Raw genomic sequence first — 13931 nt, forward strand, 5'->3', positions numbered from 1 at the left:
TGATAAAAATTGGCTATGCCTTGGACTTAAGGAAAATAATTTGATCTGAAAATGGAAAACAGCTTGTAACAGATTGGTTGAAAGATTTGTTAAAATAATTCTATCTATCTGTCTATCTAACAGACTTCTTATGTTTCACGTAGTAACTTCCATTGTTAACCAGGAGATTATTGGCACATTTTGATTATATCAGGCCTTGTATGGATTGAGTGACTTTTTAAAAGTTTGCTTAGCCATAATAATCCATTAAAATGTTACACTTTTTATGACTTAACGTGCATTTCTTAGAGGATGCAATTTTATTTTTTTGATGTGTTGGAAGTGTAAGTATAAGCTTATGTTTAAGTTTGTGGAGTCTTTGTTCCCGGCCCCCATCTTGAAAAAAGTGGGGAAAGGGTTTTCGCGCTGTATCTCGTAAACTAGTAATCTTATAAAAAAAATTTATTAAACATTGTTTGTTGCAAACTAAATTGTCTACTTTATTTTTATTACTGTTAATCGTAAAATTGAAAATACAAAAATAACTAAAAATTTTGGAACAAATTTTCTTTTGGATCTTATAACTTTTTTTCTGGTAAGTTTACAATAAAATAGAATTTAAGCAATATCATAGAGAATTTTTCATAGAATAATTTTCACTATAAATTTGTTTAATTTTAATAATTTCTCTGGATTTTACAGCGCTCCGAAGTTTGCCGTGTTCTTGGATACTCGCTATCTTGAAATAAGGGGCGCAAAGGGTTTTCGCACTGTATCTGGTAAACTAGCAACCTTACAGAAAATATCATCAAATATTATTTGTGGCAAATTAAATTGTCTACAATTTTTTTTGTATTATTTATTATGGTAAAATGAAAAATAAAAGACTTATTAACAAAAATAAGTAAACATTTTTGAATAAATTTTCTTTTCGGCCTTAACTTTTTTTCTAGTCATTTTACAAGAACATTTACTAAATGGTGGTCAGCGGGACCCTGGGGTTCCGTAGAATGGGTGCAGAGGTTCCGCGTCCGTCCGACAGTTAAATAAAACTGAAAGAGAGAAATTTGTAGAAAAGACTCATAACTACATCTAATTACGACTTTTCGCTTAAACCGCGGTATGGTGCGCTGCAAACATCTTAAAGTTCTCGATCAAGTCATACAAATTGTTAACTACGTTAAATCATGTCCACTCCAGTCCAGGCTTTTTAAAAAAGCATGTGAAGAGGTAGGAAGTCAGCTTTTGCTACACAAGGAAGTAAGACGGCTTTCAAAAGAAAAAGTTTTATCAAGATTATTTGAATTGCGCAACGAGCTTACGATATTCTTTGCTGAACAACCCATTTGTGTATCTGTTAGTACGCTTGTTGAACTATTGCATGACGAGCAAATGGTTAATGGTATTGGCTGACTTAGCTGATATATCACGTATAACTCAACGTATTCTGCCAGTCCCTACAAGGATGAAAAGTAACCACATTTACAGTAAAAGACAAAATATCGTCTCTTAAAAACAAAATTTGCTTCTGGATAGAATGTGTGGAACAAAAAATTACCAATGTTTTACTTTTTAAATAACTTCCTGAAAGAGAATAAGTTAGGAGTAACCTCAGATGTGGGAAAAAAACATAATTGAACATTTAAATAACCTCGAAAAATCCTTGAAAGATTATCTCCCGGAGAAGTTACTGGACATCGACTGGGTTCAGAATCCATTCACAAAACATACCAAGCTATCGATGCTAAGTATGCCAGAGTATGAGAATGTGATCGACATTAAGTGTTCATTCCTTCTAAAATAAAAATTCGAATCAGAACATTCTAATCTGAATGACTTTTGGATTGCACTTAAAGATGAATACCCCGCAATCGTTGAGAAAGCTATCATGGTTCTACTTCCTTTTGTGACGACTTACCGATGCGAGACTGGTTTTTTAGCTTACTCTTATACCAAAAACAAGTTCAGAAATAGGCTGGATGCAGCTCCAAATCTTCATATTAAATTATCAGACATTAAGCCTAATTGTAATACTATTATAAGAAAATGTGTGAAAAAATTTCATTCTTCACATTGAAATAGTTATAGTTACTTACTTTATTGTATTTATCTTTGTATAATAAATATTTTGTATTCCTTATATTATTTTTCATTCATAATGTCTTCCTTCTTTTACAGTCTTCATGAAAAATATTCAAACTACGAGGTAATTTCTTTATTTATCAAAATAGGGTTTCTCCAAAAAAAAATATCGTCAATTAGGGTTCTGAGACCAAAAAAATTGGGAACTCCTGATATAGAGAGTTTTACAACGAATCATTTTCACTAAAAATTTGTATAATTTTATTCATTTTTCTGGGTTTTCCAGCGCTATACGATACGCTCTTTGACCCTTTGTTCTTTTGCTACTCCAATGTAGATTAGTATGTATTCACCTAATTTTGTTTGTCCTTTTTCTTTTTTTTTTATTTCCTGTAGAGCGCAAATGTCTATTCGTTTCTCTTTTACCGCTTGTGTTATCTTTTGGTCCCTTGAGTTGAGCGACCTTATATTCCATTTAGTAATTGTCATCTGGGTTTTGGATATTTTTCGGTTTTCCATATTTCTTGTCGTGGTCATCTTCATAGTATCAATCCTGTTCCGAGGCTGTACATTGTTTCTTTGAGCAATATTCGTTTGTACGATTGATAGGTTGCTAACCTTGTCAATCACTAGTGCTACCTCTTACACAAATTTTTAGTACTCCACTGGAGGACCAAGAATAACTCTGAATGTTCGCCACCATTTCTTGGAATTTAGTATCTACAATTTCGAAACTATACTATAGCAGTGAGAACTTGTAGAAGGGCGGTGAGGGACCGGCAATGTTGGAGGCATAGTTTGGAGGAGGCCAAGGCTCGATCTGAGCTCTAGCGCCATTGAAGAGAGAGAGTAAAGATTTAAATTAAACTCTCCATCCCACTGATACGTAACTGTTTTATAATAATCAACTAATTATATCACGGCACTATGGAACCTCCTAAAGAATGGCGGGAGCGCTCTACTAGAGCCAAATTCGCGTAAGTATAAATTCTGTGTGAGTAAACCTTTTGATTTCTTTTTATTCTCTGATATAACTGAGCTTTTACAGAATTTGCATTCCAGGTTCTTTAGTTCAAAATGTTTATTATAGAAGAAGGCAATTAAATAATATACAAAATAAATAATCCAAAATGTTTATTAATTACATAAATATTGTACAGTAAACAAACTTACAAGTTGTGCTATTTAGATGCTTACAATAGTTGTGTTTGTTAAAATATTGTTTATTGCTTAGTATTAATATATAGAAACAAAATATATCTACAAGTGACATCCGACGAAAAAAGAAATGAAAGAATTAGTTCATAAAGAGAAAGAAAGCTTATTTAAACGTTAAAAAAAAAACAATATAAAAACTAGTTTGTGTGCCAATATAGTGAAATAAATCCAGGTTTTATAACACTTGGATTTTATTTAATATTTTGGAATTTTAGGACGTAAAATGGATACGTGATTTTCTTTAAATAATGGCAATAAACATTTAATACAAGAGAGACAACGGCAATGGATTTTTGGAGACGCTCTGCAGGTAAATCGAGATTTGATAGAGTTACTAACAGTAAAATATTAGCAATCATGAAAGTAAATCATACAAATGTAGAAGATATTGGTACCCAACAACTAAGATGGACTTCCAAACAAATCCTAACATGGCAACTTTATTTTAGAAGGAAAAGAGGAAGACCTCGCTGTAGTTGGAGAGAAGGAATAAATCGGGAAATGAGAGAAATAAGGCAAATGAGATAGAGAAATAGAGGAAAACCATTTGAAAAGAGAAATATGCCTGTTAAATTCTTAAGAAGCAATTCTTTAAATCATATAGGAAGAGTAATCGAAAAAAAATTTGTCACCTTTTGGAATTAAACAAATAATGAAAAAAATATAGGAAAAATAGTTAATATTGAAAAGTAGATAAAATATATATTTTTGTGCAGTCTTTAGATCTTTATAGAAAGATATGATGAGTTGTGGTGTTAAGATAAAAAATTTATGCTCTTATGATAGTTACCTGTATAATAATTTTTACAAAATGTGATTATTAAAATTCTAATTGCAATAAACAATAATTTAGTTTAATTTTAGAATAATAGGCATATGTTTGATAATTTTAACAATAACAACAATTATAGTTAAAGTTATTTCGTTTTTAAAATATCATTTAGTTTTAACAAAATATTTTAAATGATAGATCTTAAATATTTTATAAAGACGGAAAAGATTTTCGCATAATTCCAACTTATGGAACCAATTGGTCTCCTTAAAATATTACGACGATACTACCAAAAACATCCGCATTCAAAGAGTTGTCCGACAAGGCTATATCATGTCTCCATTAGTCTTCAACTTATACCCTTAAAGAAATACTAGACGAACTTAATTTTGTAACATTTATTCTAGTATAGCATTTTTGCAGAAACTCTTATTAAGCGCACAAGAAGCCAGTGGAAAGTCTGGCATTAGACAATCAACTAGTACTGACTTTTCTTAATTCGACAGCCCATATTTAAATGAAACACTAAGCACTAAGAAACTACATGGTAACTACACCCATGATAACTTTAGTAGAGGTGGAGGCGTAGGAATATGGATTAGAGATGTAATCAAAGCAAGCAAAATCAATGTTTTAGAGGTTTATGCTACTTAACATTTTGTTAACAAGAATTTTGTTGCATTTCTGTTTAAAGACAAATTAAATAACATAGTTATAATATTAAACTGTTATAGATCGCCATCCCGAAATATTAATACTTTTTTAGAAAATCTTGAATCTGTTTTGAATTTCGTTTTATAAATTAATATGAATTAATAAATTGTGTAAGAGCTTTAAACTTAATTTAAAGGAATTTTTGACTGCACACATTTTCTATTCAATTGAAGAATTTCTTCAATTTTAAATGTTACTTTTTGTTGTTAGTTTGTTTAGTGTGTTTGTTTACTTGTTTGTTTTATTTAATTAACTGACCAGTTCTACACAAACTATGTTAGTCGAAAAGGAAACAAAGTATTTATTTATTTATTAAATGCATTCCTCTCTTGAAAAAAAATATCAGTAATATCTGTAAAACTTGCGAATAGTGTATACTTTAAATATACCATATAAATACTCATATTAGTTTAATTTATTGTTTTAAATCAATTATTTAATGATTAAATACTCTAAATCGTCGTTATTTTATTATTCCCAAATTGTCCTAAATACGTACCTGTCACACCCCCCCTCATTTGTCCTAACTAAAAATATTTGGCAGCTTTTGCGCATCTGTTTGTTGACTGAATGTTATATCTTTCGTTTCATTAATATAAGATTTTTGAAATTTATTTAAAAAAATTGTTTAAAAAATTTCTGCCCAAAAATGTTGTCTCTTATGTTGCAGATTTGTTTAAAGGGGATATTTTTGAATAAGAATCCGTAAAGAAACCGAATTAAAAACATTTTTCCTACGGGAACAGTCTCACAACATGGTTTAAATAATATAGGATTCATGGTTCGCATTACAATGTAAATTTTTATAAAAACTTTATTTATATTTTTATAGTATATTATTTTTTTTCCCATTTTATAAGCGCTTATTCTCACTTAACACCAAAAAAAGTAAAGTAATATTACTAAGAAAAAGAACCAAAAAGTAGACCAATAATAAAAAATATCCAAAACATAAAGAAAATATGAAAACGAAAAAGTAAACGTATTAAAGAGACACAGTAAAGAAATTTGTAAAAATACTGCACGAAACGTTTTCTATTAAAAAATTGAAATAGTACATATTTTAATTTTTTACTCTCTCCTTGACCGATAACCTCAATCACAGTGAGAATTTTGTTCCAAGGGAAAGACTTTGGATACAATTAATTAATTTAAAGTTAAAGTATTATAAAATCATTACTTGTATTTAAAAAAAAAACGAAATAACTCCAAATGTACAATTTGCTCAAAGTTATTATTTCCGTAGGTTCTTCTACTCATTATAGTTTTATTAATGAACTACTATGACAAATTTTAATATTATATTTAATTACAATTCTTTCAGCATGCATATTACGTCTGATACTATGATAATGAACTCTTATGATAATGAAATCTTAGTTGTCGAGATTTATAAATACTCAATATTACAGATGGTTTATACACGTAAGATATACGCTTGTTCAATTGAAACCCATCTTTCGTCAGGTTGAAAACAATTGTAATTATTCAACTGACATTCTGCTGTATTAGTTGTTTGTAAACGTCACATTGATTAGTTCCTATCATTTGTAGTTGACTAGTGATTGTTGTTAACAATCCATCCAAATATAATCAGCGTGTGGTCATTTAATTTTTGTATACTGGAGGTTTGCAGCCACTGCAAATTCATACGTCAAGGAATGGTTTTGAAAATTTAAGAGTGAACAAAGGGGACGAAAGATAGCCGCGACCAGTCGCAGTACTGTATCAACAGATAACAATGTAGCATGTGTGAGAGGCTTGATTAGAGAAAGTCGTCGAATTTCAATCAGAGCAATTTCAAAAAATGTTGGTGTGATTATACGACCTGTCCGCAGTATCGTCCAAAAACTAAGTTACAGTAAAATTTGTGTGCAATATGTCCCTCGCCTTTTGTCAGAGGACTAAAAAAACTTGCAAATGGATTTATCTTTCAAATATCTCACAGAATATAAACAAAGCGGTAATAACTTTCTTTCGACAATAATTTCTATCAACGAATATTGGCATCATTCTTTTGAACTATCCAATAAACTGCCATAGATGCAATGGAAACAAGCAATTCTCGCAATTTTTATGCAACAAAAGAACTTTAAATTCAAACTTCTGCAGGCAAGGTCACGTTACATTTTTTTTTGACCATGAATGATCTTTGCTAAAGTTTACAGAACGTAGAGGACTTATCAATGCAAACCTGTATAGTTAAACTTTGAACAAGCTCCATCAAGCAATAAGACTAAAACGTAAATGGAAGCTCTTACTTGGTGTAATTCTTTTGCTCGACAATGCTGGGCCTCGTATTACTAAGGAAGTGAAATAGAATCTACCACGAAAAAAATGGAGGATATTAGAGCATCTAATAGGCCCTATTTATCACCTTGCTATTTTCACGTATTTCCATATTTTTAAATTCCCACGTTGAAGTTGGTTAATTCATATGTTTTTCGAGTCTGAGCACTACTTGTCAATAATTACCCCAGATTGCTCGAGAAAACCCAAAACACTTTTAAAAGATCGATTTCTTGAGGTTTTTAGCTAATTGATTGCCTCTCTCGAGAAGGGAATAATTTGTACAAAGCTTGAGATAACAGGTTAAAAATCTAATTTATTCACTCGTTCGAAAGTATTCCCAGAGTTTTTCGTTCCCATACCACCTCCACGTGAAAAGAGGGATTTGTCCCTACGAAGAGAGCAGAATTAAACAAGACATTGTGATGAGCGCATCTACAGGTTAGCTTTGAAGAATTATTTTCCTCCCGTCATCGTCATGATGGGGCTGCATTTACCAACTACAACACCACAGATGTGGTAAATACGGTTCTTCTGAACTGATACTAATTTATGAGTTATGCCAAATGTTTTTTCTTATTTACAATCAAATATTTTATTTCATTGTTTACGATTTTAATAAATTAACCAGCGAATTTTAATATTTCTTACATAAATATCTCGGTTGGTGAAACAATGGGATATGTGCCTTAATTTTAGTGGTAATTATTTGTAGATATATTTGCCAATCATTTTTTCTCTACAAAAGATGGGGTTTAGTTGAACAAGCGCCAAGTAATATACCTAATAACCTACTATGTACAATAAAAATTTACATCAACAAAACTTATTTTAGAGACGAGAATTGTGTAGTAATTTTATTCATCTATAGATTTTATCTGTAAAATCATTTTAAAACATAAATACCGGTTAAAAGAATAAAAATAATAAATAATAAATAAAAACAAAGATTTGAAATGGAAAATTTAAATAAAATATTGCAATTTATAGTGATAAAAAATATTTCGAGTTACAAAAGTTAGATTGAAACACAGGGAGGAAAAGGTAAAATTCTGGAGGATAGTTATGTACGCTTCAGAAATAAACATGCGCACAACAAAAATGGAGAAATTACTAACAGTTATGGACAGAACGGTACTTATTAGACCTAAAAACGTACAACGGTAAAGGTTGGCGTTTTCCGGACGTGGTCTGTCCGTGCCTTGCCTGAAATTAATCCCAAATGATATTTTTGTTTTAGGCACTGGCGATGCACGGAAATGCACAGACTTGTATAAACATGAGTGCTGGTAAACAGAGAAGCAGGATATGTGCGGTTAGAATGTTATGGTTTTTTGTAAGAGTACTGTGACATTTTAAAATATTCGTGAAATTTCGTTTCATCGTCCAATAATTCTCAGTATATTTTGAGTTCTCCTTCTGTATGTATGTTTTTCTACATAGAATGCACACTTCATCTTTTTTGTTTCCGCTCTTTCTGCTCTTGCCCTTACTTTTCATCAAGGAATAATACCAACACGGCGAGATGTTCTACCCAAGCCGCCATATTTTTAACAAACTTTCACACAGAAATATGTGATAGTAATAAAGTTTTATTCGACCCGGTATGCACACTGCCACAATGCGGTTGTATGTAAATATAACATTAAAAATACTCGGACTCGGCACTGAGACGGAACGGACACGGCACGAATATAGGGGCAAAATCTTTGGATATACTTTTTTCGTTATCATAAATTACGATACAATTCTCTTACACTTGTTATTAGTAGGATGTTGGTAGTTAAAAATTATATAGTATTTTGTTTGGACTAAGTATATAATAAGAATAATCAAAAGCTGTATATTATGAGTTACAGAAAACCGAAATACACATAGACCAGGGCGGATCTGTGAAAAAACGACTAAATTTGGATGTGATAGGTGGCATTCGAATTTTTGCAGAAATAGTTAGGAGATAACTTCAGAAATAATAATTGACTTAACCTCCCCCCTAAACAGGCCCGGAACATAAAAAAATAAAAGTATTTAAAAATTACTAAAAACATCGAATTTTTCTTCTATTCTTGATTATAACTTTAAAACAATTCATTTGCCTTTTCTTATTCAATGTTTTTGAACCACTTAGATTGCACTTAGGACCTTTATAATTCGCCTAGAAAATTTTTATAACATGAACAGTCCTCCAAATTTGATTTAAATTGATTTAATAGACTAGGTACCCATAATCATTTTGCAATCTAATTTTTTTTAATCTTGCACAATAAAAACTAAACTATTTATTCAAGTTTGTCAATTTTTTTACTTATAAAAACGTACTTAGATTGGTATCTAGAAACGTACTTAGAAACATTCAGCTTGTTCGTATGATTTTAAGAGGCTCAGTGGCATTTTCGCCTCTTACAACTAAATTATAAATAAATTAATACATTTATAATAAAACTAAAGCACCTCTGGCATTTAATAATGCGTTTTTTAGATGGCTCTATTCCAGTTACGTTGGATTAAAAAAATGAAGAATATTGCTTTATTGGAAGCCGAGAAAATACATTTTTTTACGTATATTGATTTTGATACTTAGTCTTTACCAGAAAGAGATCCTAAAGAAAAAGTTAATGGTGTAAAGATTACCATTCTATTGTTTATAACTTTGACGCAAATGCCTTTTTGATTGCAACTTTGATTGGTTGTATCTCAGGAACCACTGCTCGTAATTCATTTTTTTTTCTGTTATAAGAAACGTCGTGCCGAGTGTTTTCCAATGCCGTTTCCTGAATTTAATTTAAGCTTACAGTTAGCAAGATATTCTATTTTTTTATAAGCCAAAAAATTTATTCTAAATTTAAAACATTCCTGAGGCGATCCAAATGAGCCAATTTTATTCTATAAAGTACGTTAATGTGCGTTTTTATAAGTAAAAAAACTAGCAAACCTTTATCTAGTCTAGTTTTTGTTGTGCGAGATTTTAAAAAAATTTATTTTTTTACAAAAGAATAAGATTGCGAAATTATTATGCGAAATCTGTTAAATCGATTTTAATGAAATTTGGTGGACTATTTTATTATATTCCAAAGATTTTCTCGATAAATTATGAAAGTGTAATATAAGTGGTTGAAAAACATTGAATAAGAAAAGGCTTGTTGTTAAAGTCTTCATATATCACTAATAATCCCTCATTATTTTTGTTATAATTATTAATAAACACGAAAATATATTCTATTTATATTCGATGAATATCAGCTCAAGTAAAACTACTTTTCCTCGTCCGTTTTTTCCTTTGAGACGCCTAGTAGAACAGGTTGTTTCTTTCAATATCTAAAAACGCTTCAATATTATGTTACCGCTAGTTCTCCTCTTCTCAATATAAAAGTTATTTTTACGACCAAAACTGATCATGAACGTTTTTTCCTAGTACCAACCGCTTCGCTAATTCATTACAAAAAGAAGTTTTTTGTCTACCTAGAATTAGATCAGTAGTATTTATTTGTTTTCTTCCTCTTTTTCTTCTTGTTCTTTTTTTTTCTTCGTCTTCTTCCTCTTTATAAGCAATTCTGCTTGCTCATTCGCGGAATAATACCTCTATAAAAGGTTGTCACTCCGTCTTTTGCGCGGTCTTTAAAATTATTATATTAAATATTTGTTTTCGGAACTTTGGAAAAATTGGCTTCTTAGAACCTTAGAACCCACCGTTGAAACGTTAAAATTCGTTGAAGACAGTTGGAAATTGGGTTGGAGCAGCATTTAGAGACTCCTCTCTCTGTTCTCATGCGGGATAGTCATCCCAGCGGTACCAGACTCCTCTTTTGGTTCCCGTGCCGGACAGTAGGTACATCCCAGCCTCCTAACATTTGTGTAAAAAGACTATTCTTTCGATTCCCGTGTCCGACAGTAAAATTTTAATTCACTTTGCGAATACGCGCGCTCTACGTACATTTTCGTATGCACATTACAGAAGAATAAGAAGTTTTAGTTTTAGTTAAATACATTTGTAAATAAATACCTTTTGTTACAGTAAAACGTGAAATACAGTGCCTTTAAATTCATCAAGCATTATTATTACCATTTCGACTTTTGTTTTGGAATTGTTTCGATGAAGGATTATTTAATCCTAGTCTACATACTCAGCCAGTTCCAACATCTGGCTCTCTACTTGTGTTGTAGAAAGGATACAAATCATAACACTTGTTTTTTCCTGTTTTTTGTATATATTGCCATTTTGCAGCAAGAGTAATAAATTAAATCATTTTTAACTAGCCGTGAGATCATCATCATCATCATTGGTGCTACAGCCCTATAAAAGAGCCTCGACCTTCCCAAGTCTATTACGCCAGTCAGTTCTATCCATTGCCAACTGTTGCCAGTTTGCTGCGCCTATTTGTCTACCATCCTCATCTACACCATCCCTCCATCTGAGTTTTGGTCTACCCCTTTTTCTACTTCCCACAGGTTGTGACATAAGGATTCTTCTAGGAGGGTTGTTCTGCTGTGATCTTGCCAGATGTCCTGCCCATCTTAGCCGTGAGATAAAAAATTTAAATGTCGCTATTTTATTTCATTAAGACTTTCTCCAAAATGAATTGTTTTAAAGTTATAAGCAAGGAAAGTAGAAAAAATCGATGTTTTTAGCCATTTTTAAATATTTGAATTTTTTTGTTCCCGACTTATTTGATAACGAGTATAAGTCAATCATTATTACTAAAGTTGTCACCTATTAACTATTTCTGCAAAAATTCGAATGCTGCCTATCATATCCACCTCAAAACAGATCCGCCCTAGTCAAACATGAATAAATAAATATGTAGTTAAGCATCTAATTTTAAGAGAAATCTCTGGACTGTTTAGAACAGATGAAATCAGAAGTTAAATGACATTGAGATGAGAAAAGGCTTAATACATTTTCTTTTCTTCTTCTTTTAGCGCTGCAATGCTTTCTTGGTGTTAGTCCACTTAACAGTCCTTCTTTATGATTTTAAGGTTCCACTCTATTTCATTCTGGGTCATTCCCTTCATTCTTCTTTATTTGCAGTAAACTTTATATTATTTTTGACATGATTATCTAGCATTCTCTTTAAATGTCTTAGCCAATTTAGCCTTTATTTCTTCACAAATCTAATGATATCTGCATTCCGTGTTAGTCCTACTGGTTCATAGTTAATTTTAATATGATCCTTAATAGTTTAGACCTAAAGATTCTTTATTCTTTTTCTTAAACGATACTTTGAATATCATCTAGCCATCGATTGTGGAGTCTTGAACACTTTTGTTGACTTCTCTACCATGTCAAACCAATAGTTTATGTGGCGATTACAAGTTTTTTTTCAGACTTTGGATCTCTTCTCGCAACAGTACCTATTTGGTAACCAAAGCAGATATATTCAGATATGATTCCTAATATTCGATTATCAAGTTTGTTTTCTGAAATATACAGATATTCTGGAAATATTTTCTACATAATGACTTATTTGTATATATATAGATGCGCGTATTATCGCTAGGGATCATTGCTCATATTCCTTGACTGATGTTTTTGTTGTTTAATATTGATCTGATCAAGGTGTATTCTTAGGTGTAATTCCTTTAAATCTACATGCCACCGATCTGAGTTTGGGTTATATTTTTTTCCCTCTAATGTTTGGAACAAGTTTAGAAGCTTTTGGTGTGATATATTACGGCAATATTATCCACAAATCCACATATGTAATCAGATGGTGTATATATGTAGCAAGTAAAATCTAATTTTCTCATGATTGATTCCAAACTTGGATTAAAAATACTTTTAATATTACATCATCTTGCCTGACTCCATTATCAACAATAAAGGAATCTGACAGCTATCCATTTTTTCTAAGTTTTAAAGTATACCTTGTGTGATAATTTATTTCGTATTTTTTTTATTTCTACTCCAATAATTTCATTTTATAATCTTAAATTTTCCCAGCGTTAGACTTTTCTGTAAAAATAAAAGAAGCATATGCGAAAACATACAGACCCCAGGAAAAGTCGCCTAATATAAAAATTATAAAGATTTTATTCAATTCATCTAACAACAATGTGAACTTGTGATATATTATCACGTTATGTGCATTATGATTTGATAATATGGAATAATGATTAATATAATTTATTCTAAAAGATGTCCGAGATTAAAAAATAAATGTTAAGGAATAATAATTTAAAACAACAACACCCAACAATACCTACCAACAACCTTTTATGTTTCAACTTAAGTTCCCTTCCCAAACTTAAACAAGCCCAAAAATAAAAACTATGTACAAAACAATTCATTGACTAGATAAACATTATTGACACGAATCATCTCTACGCTACTTCGAGATCTGACGAATCGTCGTCAGAGAAATTTTGAGTTTGAACGGGATGTAATGACTGGTCACTTGTTGCAGGTCGATTGCAAACGTCTTCTTCTTGGACCTTCCTAAGTCGCTCTTGTTCTTCTCTCTTCTGTTTCCGCCATTTTGCTCGACGGTTTTTAAACCAAACCTGTAACAAGGAGAAAGAAGCTTGTAATATTGAAATATATCATTTACCAATGTATTTAATCAATATTGTTTAAATCTTTAGTTTTATGCTACTGAAACTAAATAGTTAAGCTCTGGTTTAAAGTAACTGAAACATTTGAGTTTTAAGTTCAATAATTTACAATAGTATGTTGAATGTTCTTAACATTTAACGTGCTGGGGTCTCTCTCTTCAGTCCTGACCCCCAGTAGGGAGTGTAGTGGTCATGGTTATGTCGTCATCTTCAAAAATCTCTGTCTGTTGTCATTTCTTTTAACTCATGCATAGGTATTTTGCATAGTACTGGGATTTGGTCAATCAATATTGTTGAAGATCTTAATCGTGATCTTGGGCCTTCTACC

The 13931-nt window shown here is 31.2% G+C and overlaps 1 protein-coding gene across 1 annotated transcript in view; it reads right to left on the minus strand.

The window, feature by feature from the left end:
* Positions 1-3250: 3250 nt before the first annotated feature.
* Gsc (goosecoid homeobox) overlaps positions 3251-13931 on the minus strand; it is a 113806-nt gene continuing 103125 nt past the window's right edge. The window contains exon 3 of the mRNA XM_072535421.1: positions 3251-13552. Coding sequence (XP_072391522.1) covers positions 13373-13552 — 180 coding nt within the window. The 3' untranslated portion in view covers positions 3251-13372. The remainder of the gene's footprint in view (positions 13553-13931) is intronic.

Source organism: Diabrotica undecimpunctata, chromosome 6 (genome assembly GCF_040954645.1).
Source record: "Diabrotica undecimpunctata isolate CICGRU chromosome 6, icDiaUnde3, whole genome shotgun sequence".
NCBI classification, from domain to species: domain Eukaryota; kingdom Metazoa; phylum Arthropoda; class Insecta; order Coleoptera; family Chrysomelidae; genus Diabrotica; species Diabrotica undecimpunctata.